Source organism: Salvelinus sp. IW2-2015, unplaced genomic scaffold (genome assembly GCF_002910315.2).
Source record: "Salvelinus sp. IW2-2015 unplaced genomic scaffold, ASM291031v2 Un_scaffold2115, whole genome shotgun sequence".
Lineage (NCBI taxonomy): Eukaryota > Metazoa > Chordata > Actinopteri > Salmoniformes > Salmonidae > Salvelinus > Salvelinus sp. IW2-2015.
Genome location: NW_019943452.1, coordinates 110,017 through 132,553, shown reverse-complemented (window position 1 = coordinate 132,553; position 22,537 = coordinate 110,017). Strand labels below are relative to the sequence as shown.

At 44.2% G+C, this 22,537-nt stretch overlaps 1 protein-coding gene across 4 annotated transcripts; it reads right to left on the bottom strand.

Annotated features, from left to right (window-relative positions):
- Nucleotides 1-10: 10 nt before the first annotated feature.
- On the bottom strand, nucleotides 11-21,598 carry LOC112072992 (histone acetyltransferase p300). Of its 4 annotated transcripts, none has more exons than XM_024140373.2 (22): nucleotides 19,256-21,598; nucleotides 15,204-15,781; nucleotides 13,699-13,875; nucleotides 12,847-13,144; nucleotides 12,427-12,540; nucleotides 12,033-12,257; nucleotides 11,738-11,840; nucleotides 11,137-11,271; nucleotides 10,805-10,922; nucleotides 10,468-10,651; nucleotides 7,998-8,075; nucleotides 7,788-7,873; nucleotides 7,466-7,618; nucleotides 6,863-7,357; nucleotides 6,353-6,583; nucleotides 5,997-6,189; nucleotides 5,557-5,708; nucleotides 2,922-3,161; nucleotides 2,658-2,746; nucleotides 1,036-1,146; nucleotides 461-517; nucleotides 11-164 (listed from the first exon to the last, which is right to left on the bottom strand). In XM_024140373.2, exons 1-22 carry the CDS (start codon nucleotides 19,347-19,349, stop codon nucleotides 83-85), a joined length of 3,993 nt encoding a protein of 1,330 aa, XP_023996141.2. In that variant the 5' UTR covers nucleotides 19,350-21,598; the 3' UTR covers nucleotides 11-82. The 4 variants fall into 4 exon arrangements, with proteins under 4 accessions (XP_023996141.2, XP_070296105.1, XP_070296106.1 ...); XM_070440004.1 differs by having other exon boundaries at nucleotides 1,036-1,116; XM_070440005.1 differs by having other exon boundaries at nucleotides 5,590-5,708; nucleotides 19,256-21,597.
- Between the last annotated feature and the right edge of the window lie 939 nt (nucleotides 21,599-22,537).

Here is a 22,537-nt window from a genome sequence, read left to right as displayed (position 1 = left end):
GCACCTTGGAATAAAGTGGGCGGTTTCACAGTTCTAACAGTCGCATTAACGTAAGATGTACAGAATGTGTATGTAAGTTGGCTCACCCTGCCGGCCATATGGTGTCATTATGCAGGACACAGATTTGGTGCATTTTACGCCCGCAGTCGGTACATTCCACAAGCCTACAGAAAAGAGAGATGTGGACAGAGAGAGTCACGGGTTATTGATACCATGTGTCACACACGGATATAGTCATTATTTTCTCAACAGGAGTTTCAACTAGCAGAACATTTCAAACACAAAAGCCATGACGATAACCTAAACAGGCTAAATTGACTAAAACACAGTAAAGATTAAATATTACAGTTAACAAATATTTCACAGTATCTAAAGTTTATGCAAATGTACCACATGGAAAACATATGGTTTGACACCAAGTACAGATCAAATGTAAAGGGGGGGAAAAAAGAGTAGATACCATTCAGGGTCGAGCGTGTCATTCTTCTTCCTCTGAAACTGATCTTTGCTGATGGACCTGTGAAGAGGAGGGAGAGAGGCCCAGGAGTGTGGGAGGTAAGAACAGACTCAATCCAATCACTGGGCCAGAAATGCAATGTACTATATTACAGCCATAAAGAAGTCACAAGCAATAAGAGCAGGCTCTGGCTTTATACAGGCTAGGATTCAGGCATTTTGAAAACATCATCTAACACTTCCAGAACATTAGGAGCCCTCAGTATGTTGGGGTTTTAGCTGAAGAGAGAAGAGGCAGAAATCAAGTAAAAGGATGGAGACGGCAGTTGAGGTGAACTGCTGCCTTAAGAGGTAGAGGAGAGAGAAATACATTTTATTTTTAAAGTTGACCATTTCACTAAGGGAGAGACTGAGAAGGTATTCAGTGATGGGGAGAAAGAAAAACATTTCTCAATCGCATTGATAGAAAGCATTTATAAATCAAAGGAACCAAACAATATTTACATGTCATCAAAATGAGCAATAGAAGAACCATGTCAGTATTAACGTGGGGGGGGGGGTTAGAAGGCTGGTACTCACGTCTGAGGCTGAGAAGGATCATCCCCCAGGGACACGCACTCGCCCTGGATTTCGTTGAAACACTTCTCACAGAAGTGGTACCTGTCAGCAAGAAGCCCAAATTGTGGTGAACTACACCGTTCGCCAACCGCACAGCCAATCACAGAGAAGGCACGAGGAAGCAGTCACCAATCAGGGCAGGGCAGGACAGGCCAGGAGAAGAGCAGAGGGCAAGGTCGTCGCCAGGTAGCAGCCAATCATGATGCAGGGTTTTTGTGTGGGCAGGTGTTTTGATTTTGCAGTTAAATTTTGGAGTGGATGATTGGTCACACCAAAGCAGGCCAATGCAGACATCACAAGCGTTAAAAAAGGAGGGAGAGAAGGGAAGAGATGGGGGAAGGGGAGGGCAAAATGAATATTAAAAAAGCGTGAAATAAATCGTTACAGGTCAGACGAGGACGATGGAGGGATGAATAGGATGGGAAGAGTGAGGGACGTGGAGAACATAACATCAACGAGGACAGAGATCCAATGCAAAGCACAGATTAGTGTCAGTCAGTGAGTGGACAAAAACATCATTAAAGGGATACTCCGAGATTTTGGGAGCGAGGCCCTTTATCTACTTCCCCAGAATCTGATGAACTCGTCGATAACATTTTTATGCCTCAGTGTGGTTTTAAGGAAGTTAATTGGCGCAATTGCTAACTAGCGTTAGCACAATGACTGGAAGACTATGGGTKCTAATGCTATTTAGCATTGCCTCATGAAACTACCTCKATCTTCCTTCATACGCGACAGACATAAAATGGTATCCACAAGTTAATCTGCCAAAATCCCAAAGTATCCCTTTAAGTTAACACAGTAACAAAAGGGGGGGGGGCTCAAAAAACAGTGTGGATGAGGAAAAGCAAGTGGTAGTGCAACAGCGACCCATCATCCTTTTGCTCCATTTATAAAAGAGGGTCCCTTTCTTGTGTTGGAGAGGAATTATCATACATGTAGTGAGGTTGTTAATACTATGTTGCCCTAACGTAACTACACTATAGTGATTCTGTCTTCACGGTGAAATGAATCAAGCCAATCAGCTCCACAGCTTTGTTCAATGAAATGTTCTGCAAATCAGTGTTCACTGCAGCTGTGCAGCAATATCGCCCTGAGTCTTATTTTAAGTATTGTGTCCAAAAGCAATTATCTATCCATTTGCCAATTATCAGTTTGATTCAATTACTTACCTGTAATTGATCAATACATTTCTCTATGCATTCTAAGTAGACTAGTGAAAAGGTGTAGATTTCAAAATAATCTCAAGACAGGGAACCCACTTTGTAAATGTCAAAAGTGAAAATTAAATTTGTGAAGATGAAAATGGTGGCAGGGTGTAACCATTTAAAGCCATATTAAAACTTAACTAATCTGTGATTGAACTATGCTATATTGCAGAGAATATCAGCATGCACAATAACATCACAATAAGACAATCACTCAAGTAGATTTGTGAAATGTGGATTTATATAAAATATGCAGAAAACATGACTTGTGTACGTGGGTGTGTGTGTGAACGAGAACCCTTGAGGATATGAATGACCCTGCTCCTTTCAGTGTCTGAGTATGTGAGTCTGTTTGTGCTTCTGTACACCCCTTACCTGTTCTGGTAACTAAAATAAGCAGCGTCACGCGGGATGGTGCATAACTGTTTCCCATAGCAGCATAGAGTTTGGGGGGAAAACTCAAGCTGCAAACATAAGAGGACATAGTAAGAGATAGTCTATGTACTGAAAATACTTATCCAGGAAGCCAATTATTTTGTATGATAGTATGTTTAACACGCAGTGGTAAGGAGAGGTGAAAGCTGTGTTGACTTCAATGACTGATGTTACACACATCCATTTACACACACTTCCACTTACCTTCCTCCCGCAGCAGTAGCCCAGGCCCTGCATGACCGGGTCGATTTCAGCTTCGAACACCTCGGCCAGCTTGGAGCAGTACTTGTAGACGCGGGATGTCTTGCGGTTGTACAGCCAGGCATTGTTAAACATGAGCCAGATGTCATCCACGTATTGCCAGGGTTCCTGGTACTGTCCCGTGTCCAGCTTACGCTTTATCGTCGACAGGTCTATGGGGTTCTTTACAATGTCAAAGTAGTCCTGGAGGGGACCAAGTCCAGGTGTCAGCGAGGGTACGGTTCAGCCCAGAAAGAAAGGTGGGGAGAAAAGGGATTGGTGTGTTCATCGATGCAGGAGGGGGGGGGAAGGTAGAGAAGACCATGGTCGTCATCATCATCATCGTAGTTGTTGAAGTAGCAGAAGTTGTGGTGGACATCCAGGTGGAACCAGAGCAGGGGAGAGAAGAGGGTGCAGGGGACAATGTTGACGGCTGCAGAGAGGTTCACGTGCAGACAGAGAGACATGACAGCTTCTCCCCTTCACCACTCAAACTTTGCACCATTTCTACATTAATGGGGGAACAGGCCAAGGAAGGACACTGGGGTGGCCAGGCTTATCCCCTCTCATTCTGCCCAAATTCAAACTTCTCCTCAAATCAAGGCTAGATTAGTACTCTGAAGGCAGACCAACTTTTACATCCAACAGTTATCAGAAATGACAGGAAAAGCACCCAATGTGCACTGTAAATTTGTGTTTGTTTTTCAAACAGTCAGACAGTTCCAGTGCAACCGCTTTCTCCTCTACAGACTCTCCTGAAGGAGAGCATTTTCAGGGCATGAGTCAGGGTACAAAGCTGAGGTGAACAGAGCAGTAACAGTCAGGCAGTAACAACACACGCTGGTAAACTGGCAGCATGGAGGTTGGCAACACGGCACAGTCAAAGCCAAGAGCACTGAGACAAAGGTGCAAAGCCAAGGATCTCTCTCCGTCTCCAGGGAAACACAAACAGGAAATGAGACCCTTCACTTTGACAAACAAAGGACACAACAGCCTGTGATGCATGAACACATGGCACATAGTATGCTGCATTTCATTCATCTGAGCTCAATTACAACAACTATGAGTGCTGTTTCTATGAGTGTATTGGTAATTGAGGTGTGATAATCACATTGTGGAAGGATAAATCCTTGCACTCATAAAAGTGTGGTTTTGCTGGTTATTTGAGCACGTTAAAAGTATTTGAGCAGTATCTGAGCCTGGTTGTGTGTCCATGTTGAATACCCAGGTGGTGTTCTAGGGTCAGGTGCATCACTGGGGCTATTGAGGGTTACTGAGGAGAAGTGTGCCAATGACCTCTGAGAATGGAGTAAGTGTGCCCTAGCACTGCTTGAGGAGAGTTAAAACTATGGTGAGGACCATACAATATTAAGTCCCCCTCAAGCTGCATTTACAGTCAGCATATAGTTCTGATCTTTTTCTACTAATTGGTCTTTTGACCAAACAGATCAGCTCCTCTGCCAATAATTGGGCAAAAAGATCAGAATTGGGCTGCCTGTGTACATGCAGCCTCAATGGCGTACAAACAATTATTGTAATTAGTGCCAGACATCATTGCCTGGGTATCTCTTCACGGGTGTTCAATAAGAGGTCTGAGATATTTGATTTGCTAGCTATTAGCATTATCTGAGACGCACTACTGCTGCATACAGGCATTGGCACAACTCTTCACATAACTCACAATCAAATTCAACAATACTTATTACTGGCGAGGAACTGTCTAGAAAGCTTCTACTATGAATAGGCATATGTGGGAGGAAGAAAAATGAATTGCTAAATCATATCCAAATTGGAATTGTAAAAAAAAWAAAAAWATTAAAAGAAAGCAGTTTAAAGAATAAAAAAAAGTAATGGGCTATGAACGTTTTTGGCTAGTAAATGTCCCTTTTAGGGCATGTTACTTTAAATGCAGAACGGTGGTGCCACTGATAAAACGGCAGCTTATTTTTTTAGGCCTTTTGAAGTCTGATGAAAGGCAGAAACACAAGCCGCCATTAACAAGGCCCAGGGGTCTAACATTCATGGCCAGGGCCAAACCACCTCTCAAGTGTTGATCTTAATCAAAACTGACCGGTAGAAACAAATCCCAAAATATTTTTGTTAAATTCCAACAGACAGAAAGGTTTAAATTTGCATCTCTTAAAATGTTACTGACAGACTTATTGATTTCTGTTGACTACAAGCAAAACAAGTTTTTCAAAAATGTATATTTTTGTGTGGTGTAAGAGAAGTAGAGAGAAGCAAGCATGAGCTGACACACACACTGACAGATACACACACGCACCTACCCAAGAACCTACAGTAAAAACCAACTGACCAATGTTTGATGTATAGTATACTCTACCTGAGCAAAGACATAACACTCAAATTCAGGATTGAGACAGCTTTCTCTCACTAACACACACACAGTATCGCTACAACTCCCCTTGCCAACAGTCACTCCCTCACCCCACTCTTGCACACATGTGGCAGTGGTAAGGATGAAGAGAGGGATGAAAGAAAAAGGAAAATGAAAAAGGAATGAGAGAAAAATGAACTAAAAAGAACGGTAAGAACGTTTTTAGAGGGAAGCAAAATGGAAGCCAGCGCAGTCCCTTACCAGGTTAGTTTTGTTACTAGTTCGAATACGTACGGGTATTCCCAGTAACTGGGGGTCCACCGGTTGGCGGAAGGGCAGAGACTCAGGGTCTTGGCGGTACAAGGCCTCCAGGGTGGGCATCAGAGCCTGACGCAGCTCCTCAGGCTTAAAGACTGGGGTAGTGGAAAGAGGAGGAGAGAGGGAGCGACAGAGGAGAGGAAGTGGGGATAGAGGCAGTGCAAGTATTGGAAAAGGAGGAGCAAGAAAGATGGGAAAAATAGTTTTTGATTAGGCTGTTTACAGGTGAATATACACTTAGCTTCAAAGATTCATAGCCTAGATCTATACACCATGTCTGACTTAGGTCTGAAACAAATGTTGAGGAATGCTTGCATATGAAGATAATGACAGGTACATTACTCCTATGAAGAAGAGGAAAGAGTAAGGGGTGGGGGTCTTACTTTTCCTCTTGTTCTGAGCGCTGGCGGGGGAGCTGTGCGTGCCTGATGCCCCCGAACTCTCCTCTTCGTCTTTGGGCTCAGTCTTCACCTCTGGCTTCCTGTCTCTGTCCTCCATCTTCAGCGTTGCTGCCGATGACGATGTGTCCATAGGCTCGCCCTTGCATCCGTCGCCTGAAGGCTTCTCCTTCTTAATCTGAGAGGGGACATCATGTTCAATATCCTATACACATTTCCAGACATCATCCTGAATGTAATAAAATCTGTTAGCTGTGTGTAAAATAATCTTCCCCACACTGGCTAGCTAGCACTGTGTCTTTTGCTTTGGACCCCTGCCTTAGAAAAACTAGAAGCATCACCTCAGGTTTCTCCTCTGACTTGATGTCTGCCTGTCCCTTGCCCATCTTCCCAGAGGCCTTCCCCTCTCCCTGGTCCTCGGCATCCTCATCGTCCTGCTGTTTCACCTCCAACTTTGGCTCCGCTGGGGCGGGGGCTTCCGACGAGGTCAGCTGGGAGCTAGGGTCCACGCTGCTCACCGAGGCCGGAGTGGAAGCCTGGCCGTCTGCCGTCAGAGAAGACTTCTGAGACAGCTGGGAGGACAGAGAGAGAAAAGTTAAAGGAAAGGAAATGAATAACAGAACCAGCCAAAAAAAGATAGTGAAAAGAGTGAACAGCCAAAGACGTAGACCAACAAGGAACGGAGGGCAAGAGAATGACTAAGGTGTCTGTCCAGGCAACGAGGGAAATCTCAGAGACATGACGTATGGAGGTATAGCCAGAGATCAGGGATCAGCTTAGAAATCCAAAGAACAGCACTTCTGATAACCATGAGGAGTTGAGTTAGTGAGACTACAGGGAAAACTACTCACTGGAGTTTGCGGAAGCTGGGTTGGCACATGGGCATTCTGGGTAGGCACAGACTGAGCCTGCCCCGTCTGGAGGCCTCCAGAAGCTCCACCACCGTTTGTCTGCTGCTGGAGCTGACTGGGCTTCTCCGAGTTCATTCCTTGCCCCATTGGCTGTGACGACGCTAGCTGCTGCTGCGGGAGTGGAGCTGCAACCTGGGGCGGGTTGGGCGTGTGAGGCTGGGGGGTTTGAGAGCCTGGCAGACCAGGTGGCGTCTGATGAGGGGTTGGCGTGAGGCTGCGTGCCGGGGAGGGGGAGTTCTGTCGGATGGGGGGGCAGTGCGGGTGTGAGTTGGGCTGAGAGGAGTTGGAGTTAGGCAGTTGCAGGTTGGAAGCAGGGCCTCCACCTACACTGCCTGGCCCCATAGAGCCCTGGGAGTGCCCTGATCCTGCCACTGAGCCTGGCTGGGCTGCAGGGCTGCTGACCGGGAGCGAGGGCGGCGTGGGCATCTGGGCCTGCTGGAAAACACCATGGAGGAGACGGTTAGAGTCTATACCCAACATCAAATATAACAACTACTTTACTGTTACCCTTTACTTATAGCATTGGTTCCAGTATCTATTTACCTGTGTCACGCCTCCTTGTGGCCCTGGATGGTTCATGCCGACTGGGCCAGCCCCGAGGCCAGGACTGGACCCAGGGAACTGACTAGGAGGGAGGTATTGGTTCTGGAGCTGGGCCACATTGGGCTGCCCCATCCGCGTTGGCCCCATACCCATCTGAGTGAGACCGAAAAAGATAAATTATTCAATTTTGTTCTAATGAGACCATGGTTATTTTCTATAGTCACTGTGATTGGAATGTTGAAATATAATCAATGTCTATCAATATTGAAGGCAGTTCTTTCCAACTTCATTTGGACATTGGGAATGAGAGAGGGCGACTAACCTGATTTAGAGGTCCACCAAGTGGGAGGGGAGGTGTTGACCTCTGACCTAATGACTGCATACCCATTTGTCCAAACTGATTCATCCCTTAGACGAGAGAGCAAACCAGTTACACACATTAGCCACCATTATATGTCCACCCTTCAGACTGGTTCGGGTTGTGCCAAGCAGCAAACTGAGCTGAGCATGCATAACTGTAGGAACAACTTACCTGCAGGGTTCTGCATCCTGTTCACCATCTGATTGGGTCCGGTGGGTCGAATCATGGAGGGGTCAGCATGAGAACCATCTGAGAGTGAAGAGAAACACATTCATTAGCTTTGCATCTATGGCTACAGTAACCAGGTTTCCATCCAATCATTTCATGCAGATGAATTACCTGACGGCCTAATGGAAACAGAAAATGTGTTGGTAAAATGTCATGTCCAAAAACAAAATATACTATACAAGGGTGGATAACTGATTATGCGACAATTGCGGCAGAAATATCAATATAATAACTAGAGGTCGACCGATTATGATTTTTCAACGCCGATACAGATTGGAGGACCAAAAAAAGCCGATGACGATATATATAAATAAAATAATGACAATTACAACAATACTGAATGAACAATGCACACTTTTATTTTAACTTAATATAATACATAAATAAAATATATTTTGTCTCAAATAAATAATGAAACATGCTCAATTTAGTTTAAATAATGCAAAAACACAGGTGTTGGAGAAGAAAGTAAAAGTGCAATATGTGCCATGTAAAAAAGCTAACGTTTAAGTTCCTTGCTCAGAACATATGAAAGCTGGTGGCTCAATATTCCCAGTAAAGAAATATTAGGTTGCAGTTATTATAGGAAGTATGACGCGTCAACCATTTTTCTCTATACCATTTGTATTTCATATACCCTTGACTATTGGATGTTCTTATAGGCACTTTAGTATTGCCAGCCTAATCTCAGGATTTGATAGGCTTGAAGTCATAAACAGCGCTGTGATCAAGTATTGCTAAGAGCTGCTGGCAAACGCAGTAAAGTTTGAATGAATGCTTACGAGCCTGCTGCTGCCTACCACCGCTCAGACAGACTGCTCTATCAAATCATAGACTTAATTATAATACACACAGAAATACGAGCCTTTGGTCATTAATATGGTGAAAACCCGGAAACTATCATTTCGAAAACAAAACGTTTCTTTCAGTGAAATACGGAACCATTCCGTATTTTATCAAACGGGTGGCAACCCTAAGTCTAAATATTGCTGTTACATTGCACAACCTTCAATGTTATGTCATAATTATGTAAAATTCTGGCAAATTAGTTCACAACGAGCCAGGCGGCCCAAACTGTTGCATATACCCTGACTCTGCGTGCAATGAACGCAAGAGAAGTGACACAATTTCCCTAGTTAATATTGCCTGCTAACATGAATTTCTTTTAACTAAATATGCCGGTTTAAAAAAATATACTTCTGTGTATTGATTTTAAGAAAGGCAAAAGAGGTTTATGGTTAGGTACATTCGTGCAACGATTGTGCTTTTTTTGTGAATGCGCTTTTGTTAAATCATCACCCGTTTGGCGAAGTAGACTGTGATTCTAGGCTGTGATAGTCAGGCACCGCATTGATTATATGCAACGCAGGACAAGCTAGTTAACCAAGTAATATCATCAACTATGTGTAGTTAACTGGTGATTATGTGAAGATTGATTGTTTTTTATAAGATAAGTTTAACGCTCGCTAGCAACTTACCATGGCTCCTTGCTGCACTTGCGTAACAAGTGGTCAGCCTGCAACGCAGGTTCCTCGTGGAATGCAATGTAATCGGCATCCAAAAATGCAGATTACCGATTGTTATGAAAACTTGAAATCGCCCCTAATTACATTGCCATGCCGATTAATCGGTCGACCTCTAATAATAACCACCATATCGAAGTAAACTTGGAGTCACGCAATGATATGTTACATTGTAGGCCTACCACCACGACGTGGAAAAGCATGACGAGTTTATAGGCAGATTAAACAAGCTATGATGAACTTCACATGGTGGTTAAGTGCACAGTGATCATGCAAATTTCCCCCAAAAAATTGATGGTAGGCCATTATTTGAATGTTGGTGACATGATGATTAGTGCTTGGCTGCCAATTATCAAATAAAAGGATCTTGTTCTTATTCATATAACCAACCCTGTCCACTTTACCAGCACAATTGTCTAATTAACAGTTTGTGTGACAAAACCATCAGTAGAGTTGAAAATGTGACAAACACATTGAACTTCTGTTATTAGAATTAACCGCAAAAGTCATTTTTATATGCACTCTGTCATTACACACGCATACATTTTTATTTGTCACATGCGCCGAATACAACGGGTGTAGACCTTACAGTGAAATGACTGCTTACAAGCCCTTCCCAATGATAGAGTTTTAAAAAAAGAATACAACTAAAAAAAACTTTAAAAAAACACAAGAGGAATAAAATAAGTTTGATGGACACACCTCTGCTGGGAGAATGCTAATTTAGTTTTTAATGCAGATTTTTGTAAATCTGTAGCCCATTGGATAGAAATCTAGCTATTGAAGTAAATAGAGCCACGCAATTGGGATCAAGCAGTGCTAATCACACCTATGTTGAAAGAGAGTAGCTATGATGTTGTCAAATGTGTGTGTTTAAAGTGTCTACTCACTGGATGGCTGTCCGGGGGCCAGAGGCGACTGGCCCATGCCAAGGGGTCCCTGTGGCAGGCCTGAGGGGGGCATGCCGGGTTGCGTGGGCATCATGCCCTGCTTCTGTAACCGCGTCCGCCGCTTCTCCTCGAGTTCTTTCTGGATTTTATAGATCTTCTCAGCCAGGAGGTGGTAGTACTCCGCCTGGTAGTGATATAGGAAATTCAATAAATGTATACACACCCTCTAGTCTGCCATTACTTGTTGTGGTCAGTTATTGAATACAGTGATTTAAACTTTATGGTATACTACTCTAATACCAGTCTTCACCCACAACATTGAGGAGTCAGTTCTCACCCTGCTGTTGGCTGACTCGTACATGTCCCCCTCTACTTTACGAGCGTAWGCCACCAGGTTCTCCATCCGCCGGTCCTTCAGCGCAGCCGGGTCCGGGGTGGGGAAGATGGCCTGCACACTGCTCACCCAGCAGACGGATAAAGAGATACAGAGAGATAAGCCAAAAGACACTGACAGCCTGCAATGAACCATAATTGTGTGGTGTGGGTGCAGTCCAGAGTCACATACAGAGTACTAGACTAATAGTAACAGCAGATAAACACTTTTTCATTAAAACTGCAATGGCCTACGTGTCCCCCTCTGTGACTCTGGTGCAGTCAGGGCAGACTCACAGCTTGTGGACGAGGTGGTTGCGCAGGTCCTGGGTGATGTCCTCGTGCCAGTTCTTCCTCATGCCCGCGGCTGAGGGAGGGGTCGCCATGGGCATGGCGCCCAGGCTGCCCACCCCGCTGCCGTCGTTCATCAAACTGGGAGATGACGAGAGAGGGACAGAAACGACAAGCTGGAAGCTATAATTTTGCTAAAGGTAGTCAATTAAGTAACTTTGTGAACTTGTGAGTGTTGCTGTGTAGAATAATGTTTTGCGTCTTTAGAGCTGACCATAAAAATCCGTATTGAATTCCAAGGATAGTGAGTTCTTACCTCGATGAACCTGTACCCCCGCACATTGACTCAGTACCGGTACCCCCAGTATATAGCCCCATTATTGTTATGTACATTTCTTGTGTTACTTTTTGATTGACTAGGTTATTTATTTTTTTAACTTAAGTTAATTTAGTAAATATTTTCTTAACGCCATTTCTTGAACTGCATTGTTGGTTAATTAAGGGCTTGTAAGTAAGTATTTCACGTTAAGGTCTAAAACTGCTGTATTCGGCGCAAGTGACAAATAAAATTTGATTTCAGGGGGAGGGTACGAGTGTGTTGTTGTACCTTTGCACATTCATATTGTTGTGGAGCATGGCGTCTGGTAGCAAGTTGGACTGATTGGGGGACTGCACCCCCACCCCTCCATTCATCCCCATGGGGTTCCCTCCTACAGGGGCAGATAAAGAGAGGACAGGTTCAAAGCAGTTCCTTTCCTCAGATTCAAAACCATTCACTTTAAAAATGTTCTACTGCTCAATCAATGACTAAACTAAGAAGTCTGCTACACTGCCCCTGGTCATTTTTCTAGATTCTTCCTCCTCTTCACCAACACTGTTTTGACGAGTCCATGCCCACTCACCCATGGCGTTTAGCGACCTCATGCCAGGCTGGTTGGGCAGGTTGGCCTGAGGTGGTTGCTGGGGCATCTGGTTGCCCTGGTAGGTGAGGCCCAGGGCAGCGTAGGCCCTCTCAATGGAGCTGGGGTCGATCTGGCTGGGCGGGGTGAGGTTAGGGGTRCTGGGCTGACCCCCTGGCACTGCCCCTAATGAGTTGCCCAGGCTAACCACAGCACTGCTTAGTAGAGCTGTGGAGATGGAGGGAGAGGAGAGGGAAAAGAAGTAAGGGAGAGATAATCAAATTGGCATGAACGATGACGGGAACCGATGTTGAACAAGTAGCCATCTTGGTTCAAACACACGTAGTACATCACAATGCAGAGGACGGACACATAGCTCAATACAAACCACACTCACATTGCTGGTTCCTTTTGTCTCCAGCGTTCTTGAGCGGCAGGCAGACAGGACAGTCRTGCCGAGTGCAGTTCTTCCAGTGAGAGATGATCTGTCGCGACGAGGCACAGTGTGCCACTGAGGGGAAGAGAGAGAAAGAAGGAGAGAACTTGAGACAACTGACAGCGCAACACAATGACAGTGTCCCAGTAGAGACCTAATGTCAGCAGTAAGGCGGGAAATCTAACAAGGGAAACCCCAGAGCAGGCCTGATTGTTGAAAAGCAACCTACAGAAACATGAATTCAATATCGCTCAAACCAAAAGGAAGGATGCATCTCAATAGTCTAAAGTGGCTTCCTCTACTTCCTCTAGGAGAGAGTGGAACCACTTCAGAATATTAACAAATCAAAAATAGTAGTATTGACAAGGACCATCAACTCACCCTGGCAGGACTTGCCAGCCTGGCAGTGGGTCATGTGGTTGAGGACGTTCTTCATGGTGCGGCAGTGGGGCAGGCTGCACTGGCGCACCTCCCCGTTGGCCTGCTCCCGCCGCTGGCACTTGTGGGCGTGGAGCAGGAGCACCAGCTGCTGCTGAATCAGCTTGCGCTTCTCCGGGTCGGCCGTGGGGGGCGCTGCCCCCGGACCTGTTGCCACAGTACCAAGGCCAGCCTGGGCCCCGGCTCCAACCGCCGCTCCACCCACCGACACTGGCCCTATCGCCGAGGCCTGCTGTGAGGCCTGATGACACAGAGCAAAAAGAGAGTGAGTTAACCAGAGGGGATAGGGGGATATAGAAGGAAGATGGCTGGGATAGAGGGGCTGTATGGAGGATTAAAGACAAGGGGTGCCTTTAAAAAGGGAGATCAAAGTTGACACGGTGGGATGGGCCGAACTAAGAGCAGTGGGTTGTGAGTTGATTACCACTTAAGTCCAGGGTCTTTAATCTAGTATTTTAGTAGGACTGACGATACCAGTATCGCAATGTTTTTTCCATGGCAAAAATGAAAACACAAAGCAGACCAAACTCTTTAGTTCTTTAAAAACCTGCTGTAAGTAAAATATTGTGTGCTATAGCTTGGAAAATAAATACATGTGACTCTGGATGACAGCATAATGATGTTTGTTTCCAACATTAGGGACTGGTTTCCTAAAGAAGTTAAATCCACTTTGTGTTTTTTTCCCTTGCTGCGATACTAACAATTATCACAAAACCTGTATTGTCCCAGCCCTATATTTTTCACTAAAATAAGACAAACAGAAAAAGACAGAAGACTGAAGGAGCATGCCCTCACCATCCCAGCCATGCCCTGTATAGGCGGTGTCTTCTTGTCCAGGTTGAACTGGGCCAGGCTGTTGGTCAGACCAGCCTTGTTCTGGTGCTGTGGGCCCAGCCCAGCACCACCCAGACCCTGGCCTGCTGACTGACCGTACGGACCACCATAGGGGCCCGCATTAGCCATCATATTCATCTGAGAGAGAGAGAGAGCGAGAGAGAGACGGGGAGAAATTAAGGGAATGCTAGGTGAGTGAGATCTAGTTTACACTCATGTTCCTGGTTTTCTTAGAGCAGATTTTTTTAGAGCAGATTAAACGACACTAATGAAGCTTCATTTACTTTAATATTATCTGTCAACAAACTATCTCAGGTTGCTAGTGATTTTAGAGTTCAATCTCTGGACCATTAGGCATTACACTGCTTTGAGCAGTAGTCAGTCTGGTCTTATTCATGGAGTTTGTTAACAAAGCATTAACGCTGACATATTTACAAAAACATATTTCAACAAATAGCTTGAATTTTCCTAGCACTTTCACACAAACACCAAGCTCTACTGAAGACAATAGTGATCTAGGGGTGACAATGAGAGAACAGCTGCTTGCTAAGGGGGAGAAACACCAAATCAGATCTTACTCCAGCAGCTTTCATCATCTGTTAACCCTTATCCTTACAAAATATCATCAGCCTAAAGGAATGTAATCAACTACTTCCAACAAAAGACAGATACGGCCAACAGATAAATAAGCTGGTCACTGCTCAGCTGGGTCGCATCAGGATCGTTTGGGATGGAACTGTACAGCTGTAAGTGTGCACCCTTCTTACTCCCCACTGTTTTAGACACCTTATGGAAACGCATGTAGACACTGCCCAACTGACAATGAACATCTACGCTCTCAGCTGCCCAAACACTAAAAGAGAACATGCACTGATGGTTTGTGCTTTTAGCCTCAGCCAGTCTACAGCTCTGGAGGTCTTAACCAAAGCAACACCAGCCTGAACATGACAGCATCCACTGCACCCAGCGAACCCCGGCCCTCATGAAAACAGCTCTGACAACTGATCGGATTGTCATATTTACAGCACCAACAAACAAGCATTTAAACTGAAAAGCACAGACATACTGATCCAATTATTTTCATAGCAATGTGAAGTGCGTATTTAAAATTAGCCTATGGCAACATGATAGCTGGGATACACAATAACAGGGTAAAGGTTGATGAATCTGCTCTGCTGCCGTCAGACATACTTGATCAGTTCCGAAAGAGGCACTTCACAGTTCACACACTAAATACTCTTGGAGTCTGGTCAATTAATGTTCATTCAGAGCAATCTTGAAACCATCTAATGACATATTAAACATAGCATCTCACTGTTGTCAAGACAGCTAGCATAGCCAGATGTACTGAACACCAAAACCAGCAGAGCAAAAGTTCAGTAACGTCAACATGTGTAAAAGAGGATCCTGCTCCTGTATACATTTATGAACACAAGTCCATCTACAAAACAATTAACAGGTCTTACCTTGTTCAGTGCTCCAGGTTGCTGTGGCCTCATCCCAGCCTGACCACCTGACCCAATTTGCTGCTGCAGGGTTTCTGCCAGCAGGTTACTGTTACTTCCCATTCCCGGGTTGACCTGGTAACCCATTCGGGGTGAGCCATTCATCACCTGGCCTCCCATCATGCCCTGGGGCGTGGACCCTTGATGCTGTCCGTTGCCCTTCTGGGCCCCCATCATGGCCCTGTTCAGTCCACCCACCATGCCCGCCTGCTGCATCATGCCAGCCTGCTGGGGTGAGGGGTGCTGCCCCTGGGGGCCCATACTCTGGGGCCCAGGGGAGGCATTCATGCTGCCCAGGAGTCCCATGGAGCCACCGGGGCTGTTGGTAGCTCCCTGTTGACCCGAGGGTGGCAGCGCTCCAGCCCGGAGAAGCTCCGAGAGCTGTTTGTGTTTGGCAGCAGCGTCCTGGCCTCCTCCCATTCCTCCTCCCAGGCTGGTGTGCAGCTGGCTGAGGTCCCCTCCGTTGACCAGGCCCAGCTCCGACGAGTTGATGAGCTCATCAGGGAGGTCGTGCTCCAGGTCAAAGAGTGAACCGAAATCTGGGAGGGGGTAAGAGGAGGAAAGAGAGGGCAGGGTAAGTGGGATATCCTGAGGTGTACATTGAGAGCAGTAGCTAATAAATGCACTTGTGCACCTTGACATTGCAAGCTCACTAACAAAGCTCTAACCTCCTTCAAATGTATGTGCAGCAATAATTCATTCTGGAAAGAGAAATAACTCCATCTAAAAAAAAAAACTAAATGAATCACTCCTCTTTCTGGACCCTAACGGCGTCTGCATACTATGTTCCGTTTGCTCCTAGCAAAACTTGGCTAGGCGAGGTGAACGTCTGTGCCTTGTATACTCCCTTAAAATACCTTTGCTTAAAAGACCTTAGCCAGTATACACTTCCTCAAAATGGTCTGAATTAATTTAAGATAACTCAAGAAATCTGTATTTCACTGATGTTTTTGCCGAGGTGGTCTTAGTCATGCAATTTTACATCTAACTAAGATGTTTGTTACAGTATTTTGCAAGTGAAAAAACATGCATGAAAAGTCGTCTATCGTTGAATGACACACTTTATTGAAGAATCCGTACTGTTGACCAATCACCAACAAAGGGGCGTAGACTTTGGTTACCGGACTTCAGCTTGCCTCATGAAAAAAATGTGGTGTGCACAAACAGCTGAAAAACCCTTGCCGAACACAAAAACGTCACAAAATGTCATCATAATATATGCACAAACTGTTTCGGGTGGGAAGCATGCGGACACCTTAAGTCAGTGCAGCGGCTGGCTGCAACCAACTAAATGAATCCCTCCCCTTTCTGGACCCTAAGTCAGTGCAGCGGCTGGCTGCAGCCTCCCACCAAAGGGTTTCCTCTCCTGGGCCAGTTTGTGGTTTGATGGGGTGCCAAACAGGTGGACAGGGTAGGGTCAGAGTGCGAAGCCACAGAAGTAAACACTGACTGAGTAGCAGGTGGATGTGTGTGTATTGAGGACATTTCTCTGCCTCTTCATAGAGAAAGGGAAATAGCAAGTGCACAGACATACCTGCTAAGTTGCAAGATCTACTTGAATTGCCCCTGGCTGAGACACGTGCATTCACTTACAGTGCACGGTGGATATCAAACGAAGGCAAACCTTTATGTACTTTATGACTATCATTTGGCAAACAAACACCTCTGGATATAGAACTTCGTAAACAGGGGGCAAGTGGTACATTTATGACACCAGGTTGAGGATGTGCTTGGCAGAGACTTGAAACGCCTATGGCGGCAGAAGCTTCTCAGTCTCACCTCTTGCAATCTCTAGCTTAGAGCAGCAGTAGACATCAGCCATCTTAGATGGGGGAGGGAAAAAAATCTTCCATGAAACACACAAGAGCTGATCCACTCAAATTTGCAAGCATGCATCCTCAGTCAAGCTCGATTCACTTTTAGAGAAACAGGTGGGTGTGTTAATATTTCTACACTATCCCCCAAGTTGCAATGACTATAGCACAGGGAACACTCAAATTGTTCTTCTGCACGGCATGGACACAACATCCGTACATGTAGTTTTCAAGACAGAGGAGCTACATACAGACGTTGAATCCCGTCAGTCTCATAAACAAGAGAGCCTTCTCAATTTACATCCTAGATCCCGACTCTTCCTAAAATGAAGCTCTAAGCTAATACACCCCCCCACCATGACCAATGAAACACATGGTAAGTTGTGTACACTTGTGTCTGCGTTATGTCTGGGGGATGATGACAGTAGCTACCTCTAAAGCAGTGATTTGGCAAATGCTTGGTTGTGCAAATGCTACTGTGAGCTACACCTGGTCCACAAGATGCCTCAGACTCCCATCACAATGGGAGGCAACAGACAGCAGAGGTTTACTGGACTGACTTCTCTGACATCCACCATTTTCACAGCCCAACCGATTGATCCTTCACAGGGTGAAAAGTATATTTTTTTTAGGAAAGGAGGGGGGTTGCATGTTGCATTTGCTCTTCCCTTCCAAACAGAATCAACTTTTCACCACAGAGTGGTTTGTTTGACCTGTGCAGAGCCTTTCTTAGAATTCCAGTAATGACTCGCTTGGTACAACAGAACTTGGATGACACTTAAATAAGTATGTTAAGAGAGAACATGCTTGTACAAGGCATATGCTTCAAGTGAAATGGCGACTTGGTTGAGCTAGTACAGTACAGATTTTCATCTTTTGCCGAATTGTAGCCATAGTGCGCCAAAAAAAGTTACATCTAGACTTCGTGTCATGTGAGAAATTGCATTGAAACGAAAGCTAAAACTTATTTGGGCAATCCTGAATTGTTTCATTTGTGGATAAAAGCATCCTGATGACAGACATAACATGGAGAAACAAACAAAATGGGGAATCATGGATGCCAACTACCAGCTAATTTAGCCTACCCATTGAATACATCTGAATTGCATGCGTCAGGTAGTGGGGTCTGCACAATTAGGAAATCTGATGTGTTTTTCAATCTGACCTATAATAATTTAAGCTTGACATTTAACTTTTACAATGTTATCAAAGTATTCAAAGGAGTTAACATTGTAGCAGTCCTGCAAATTAGGGACGAAAAAAAAACGACGACAGAAGTCAATGGTAGTAATAACGTCCAACACCACCTTATACTACAAAACAATTCAGACTTTAAAACAAAGGGTATGAAAAAGCTGGACATGCACACAAACTCATAATATAACGTCACGCTGCTACTTTATAGCGACAAAAGGCACTATAACTTTCGTCTGATCACGAGCAACTTGACTCGCGCTAGCAAGTGTAGCCACTAGACAACAATGCAGCAGTACACAACACACAGAAGTGGTGATGGCTCGGTCACAACGCTAACTAACTGCCGTAAGTATAACAACACTTCAGACACCATGTTACAGCGAAGTTGTCTGAACAGGTTCAAATAAATGAACCCCTACACCAATCCAATACTGAAAATGTACATGGTGTCACCTCTCTAAGCTAGCTATGCCACTTTACCTAAGATTGATAAGAACTAACGTTCAGCTAGTTAGATGCATGCTTTTGATGTTTGTGTAGCTTTATTGCTTGCAACGCTCAAGTTAAATATCTAACGTTAGCTAACTAGCTGGATAACCATAAATGGTAGCAATCTTCAGCTAGTTAAATTACAGTAACTTTAGCTAGCTAAGTTGGCTAACTAGCTACTGTAACTACCTAATACATTCCAATACTGTGAGTTCACAACTTGTTATACGTGGACTATCCCATTGTTTTAAGCTGGCAGATAACTTCAAACTTTCACTTCAGACCATAACACTGGGAGGGCAATTAGCCAGTCAACTTTACTTTGACCAGTTGGGTAACAAGCAAACCTTTACTACTACCACCTAATTGGTAGCTAACGTTGGCATCACAACTTCGCTGATGGTGGATATGGCTCATTCATGGGAACTTAGTAAAACAAGCTGGTTAACTTGCTAGGTAATATAACATCCCTGAACAACTAGGCAGGACTGTTATAGCATTTAAAATGTTTACCGTTTCCATCACTGGCGGAGACTGAGAGAGCAGGGGATGATAGTTTAGGCCTCTTGGCTGAAGGCGGGCCGGACTCCAGAACATTATCGGCCATATTTTTTCACGAATTAAAAAATAGCTATATATCCACAAATGATTGGCTTATTCCCTTGTTTGCGTCCGAGTTCTTTCAAACTTCCCTTCCGTAAATGTTTGTGATTCTTCCCCCACCGTTTAGGGACGGTAGGGGGGAAGGAGGCAATTGCGATACACTCTTCCTCCTTTCAGCGTTCCAACTCTCGATCTATGCTTAGCGGTCGCTATCAATCCCCCTCCCCTGTCGGAGATTTTGTTCCTTTATAGATTTCTCCGAGTTTAGAAGGAGGAGGGAAGGTGGAGTCGATGAAAAAGACAAGCAAGTAGGCCTTCGACAATCTCATTTAGCCGCTTTGGCGTTGGAAAAATTGTCCCAAGACCTGTCCTCCATAGCAGCATCAGTCTTTTCCGCCATAGTCGCCGGCGAAATCGAGTGTTTAATTCTAAAGCACTCTACTGAGGGGTCGTGTCCAGGGAAGCAAAATGGGAAACGCGATAAACACAAGCAAACCGTACCCCAGTGGTAGCTACCTTTGGGGGGCCTCGTCTCATGCAACAGTTATGAGGGACCCGAAAACGGATAAATCTTCCACTGTGTCTGAATTGCCATTGCAGTCAATGCAATTTGATCCCAACATTACCACAAAGTAATGAGTTGTCAAATAATACAATTATGGCGTTAGGTCCTTTAGTCTAATAAAAAAAACACAGATGAATGTGTCCGACAGTGACAGAATATCAAAATCATCCACATACGTAAATTGGGATCGTCAAGAAACAAGAACTTGATAGGCTTATCTATATTTCGGGCTATGAAACCGGGATACCCAGTCCCAATGAGTGATAGTGGTTTAAGATGCATTTAAAGCATGGGTTAAAAACCTCATTCAACAYTGAAAACAATTCGCATTGTCTTTTAGATAAATACAACTGTATAGGGGTGCAATTCAGATCTGAAAAAAAAAACAGTGAAGCTGACTGATCAAGTTCCGTTCTCCAATAGGATAGGCTGTACTACACCTATGGTCTCCTATTCGATAAATTAATTCGATGCACTTAATACATTTCCCTTAGCATCTACTTGTAGTCTACATCGTGTCATTATTTTGTTCGTTTGTCAATGCACCGCACTGAATTGGAAAAAATAACGGACACCGAATGCACATTTGGATGTTGCACCCCTTTGCGCGATTATGCCAATTACATGCAATGAGGTTAAATTGAAGCAATACAATTTTGAGCAATTAGTTTGTGTCCTGAAAAATAATTTAGGCTAAATTCTGAGATTTGATGTTGCAAAAATCGTTTGGGTTATAGCCCAGAATGTGCCAATTAATGTCTTATCAGATTGATTCAATTAGTCCTAGATTCATTTTGCAGAGGACGTTTGGTTTACTTGCCCAAGTGTTTGAGATTTAAAGCTTACCAAAGAAAGGTCTTCAAAGGTAATCATATAACCTACTGCAATAACATCACCATTGATTAGAAAGATGAAATTGGTTGATAAATATTGCAAGAAATCATCGGTCACTGCGTATGCTGATTTAGGTTGCAATGCAAGTGAAGAAAAAATTCCCGACCAAGAACAAGAGAATACAGCGATGAGCGAAAATCTGATAAAGCGAGGGGGGTCGCTACAATATTATGGCTATTTTAAAAAAGTGTCAAGCTTCGTCCATAAGATAATGATAACAACACCCCCAAACATATTTGTGGTTCACAAAATCCTTTCATTGAGTCTTTGTGGTGGTAAATGCCCCCCCTTCACGATTATCCTAATTAATATTTTCATTTAAACCTGCCTTTTACCCCCCCTCAAATACCCAATATACATGTATCGGTATATTTGTCTATGCGTGCATTTTTTCATCTGTGGCGATGGGTAAATTATGATTTTTTTCGTGTTCTATTTTTTCTTTCGCTCGCAGGTTTTTTTCTTCGTTAAATATATTGCCTTCTTCCGCCTCTCCGCTCCGTAAAAACACCCCTTCCTTGGATTTTCAGAGATTTTCCTTTTTTCACTCCCTCATTCTTCTTCTGCCTTATCTTTTGTTTTTACTTTCATCCCTCTTTTCGCACCGACACGACATCGCCACTCTTTCACCGGCGGGTCTYGGAGTCGCTATTATCGGCGCTGAAGTCGCTTTCTTTCTCGGTATCTCCTGCCTCTTTCGGTCTGTCCGCACAAACAAAATGGCGGCTTGTTGTTTCTACTCCTCTGATACGGGGGAGGGTTGAGGTACAGCAACATTAGGCGTGAAGGGGGTTGGTAATCGGGGATGCCGCGGAAAATCCTTTCGTATTTTTTCGGAGTGGCAATACTAGTGCTATCATCTGTAGGGGGCAGTCGTGTTCCACCAACATATCAGAATATATTTAAGAGGGCGCTTCGCTCTATCGATTCAAATAAGATTATCATTGCGGCAAACGATGCTCATGTAGGCTATATCAGGTGTCTCATTTAGATAGATTTATGACCAACTGTTACAAATAATATAACTGAATATCTGTTAACAGCATTTTCAATTAGACATGACTATGTATAAAACTATAACACACACACAAAATACACATTTTGTCTTCATCAATAAACTCATATCTCAAATCCCAATATTCCTAATAAATGAGACAATTCTTGCACAATAGAGCCATTATCTAATGCTCTCCTATCCTGCAAGGAACCTGTGAAATGTATTAGTTTGTGAGAACAGACATTTCCTATTTTTATAATAGAAAAGACAATGAAAACATTACCACATTCAGATCCACGAGGAATAATCAAGCAGTCCTTCAGAAACTCATAGAAATAATTGAGAAAAAAAGTGATGCTAGTGAATATATGGTAGTGGATGTACTACAGCCTGTAGTAAATGTTTGCTGCCAGTCAAAAGATACCCGGTGTTAAAAAGGTGGATTTTGTGGTGTTCATTGCCACAGTTATAAACTGCGGCTCAACTCTCAAAGAAGTCTAAGAAACTGGAGATTGTGGCTGCAGCAGAAACATTTTTGAGATTTAAGGATTTTATACTGAACAAAAATATCAATGCAACATGCAACAATTTGAAAGATTTCACTGAGTTACAGTTCATAGAAGGAAATCAGTCAATTAAAATAAATTAGGCCCTAACCTATGGATTTCACATTACTGGGCAGGGGCACAGCCATAGGTGGGCATAAGCCCACCCACTTGGGAGCCAGGCCCACCCA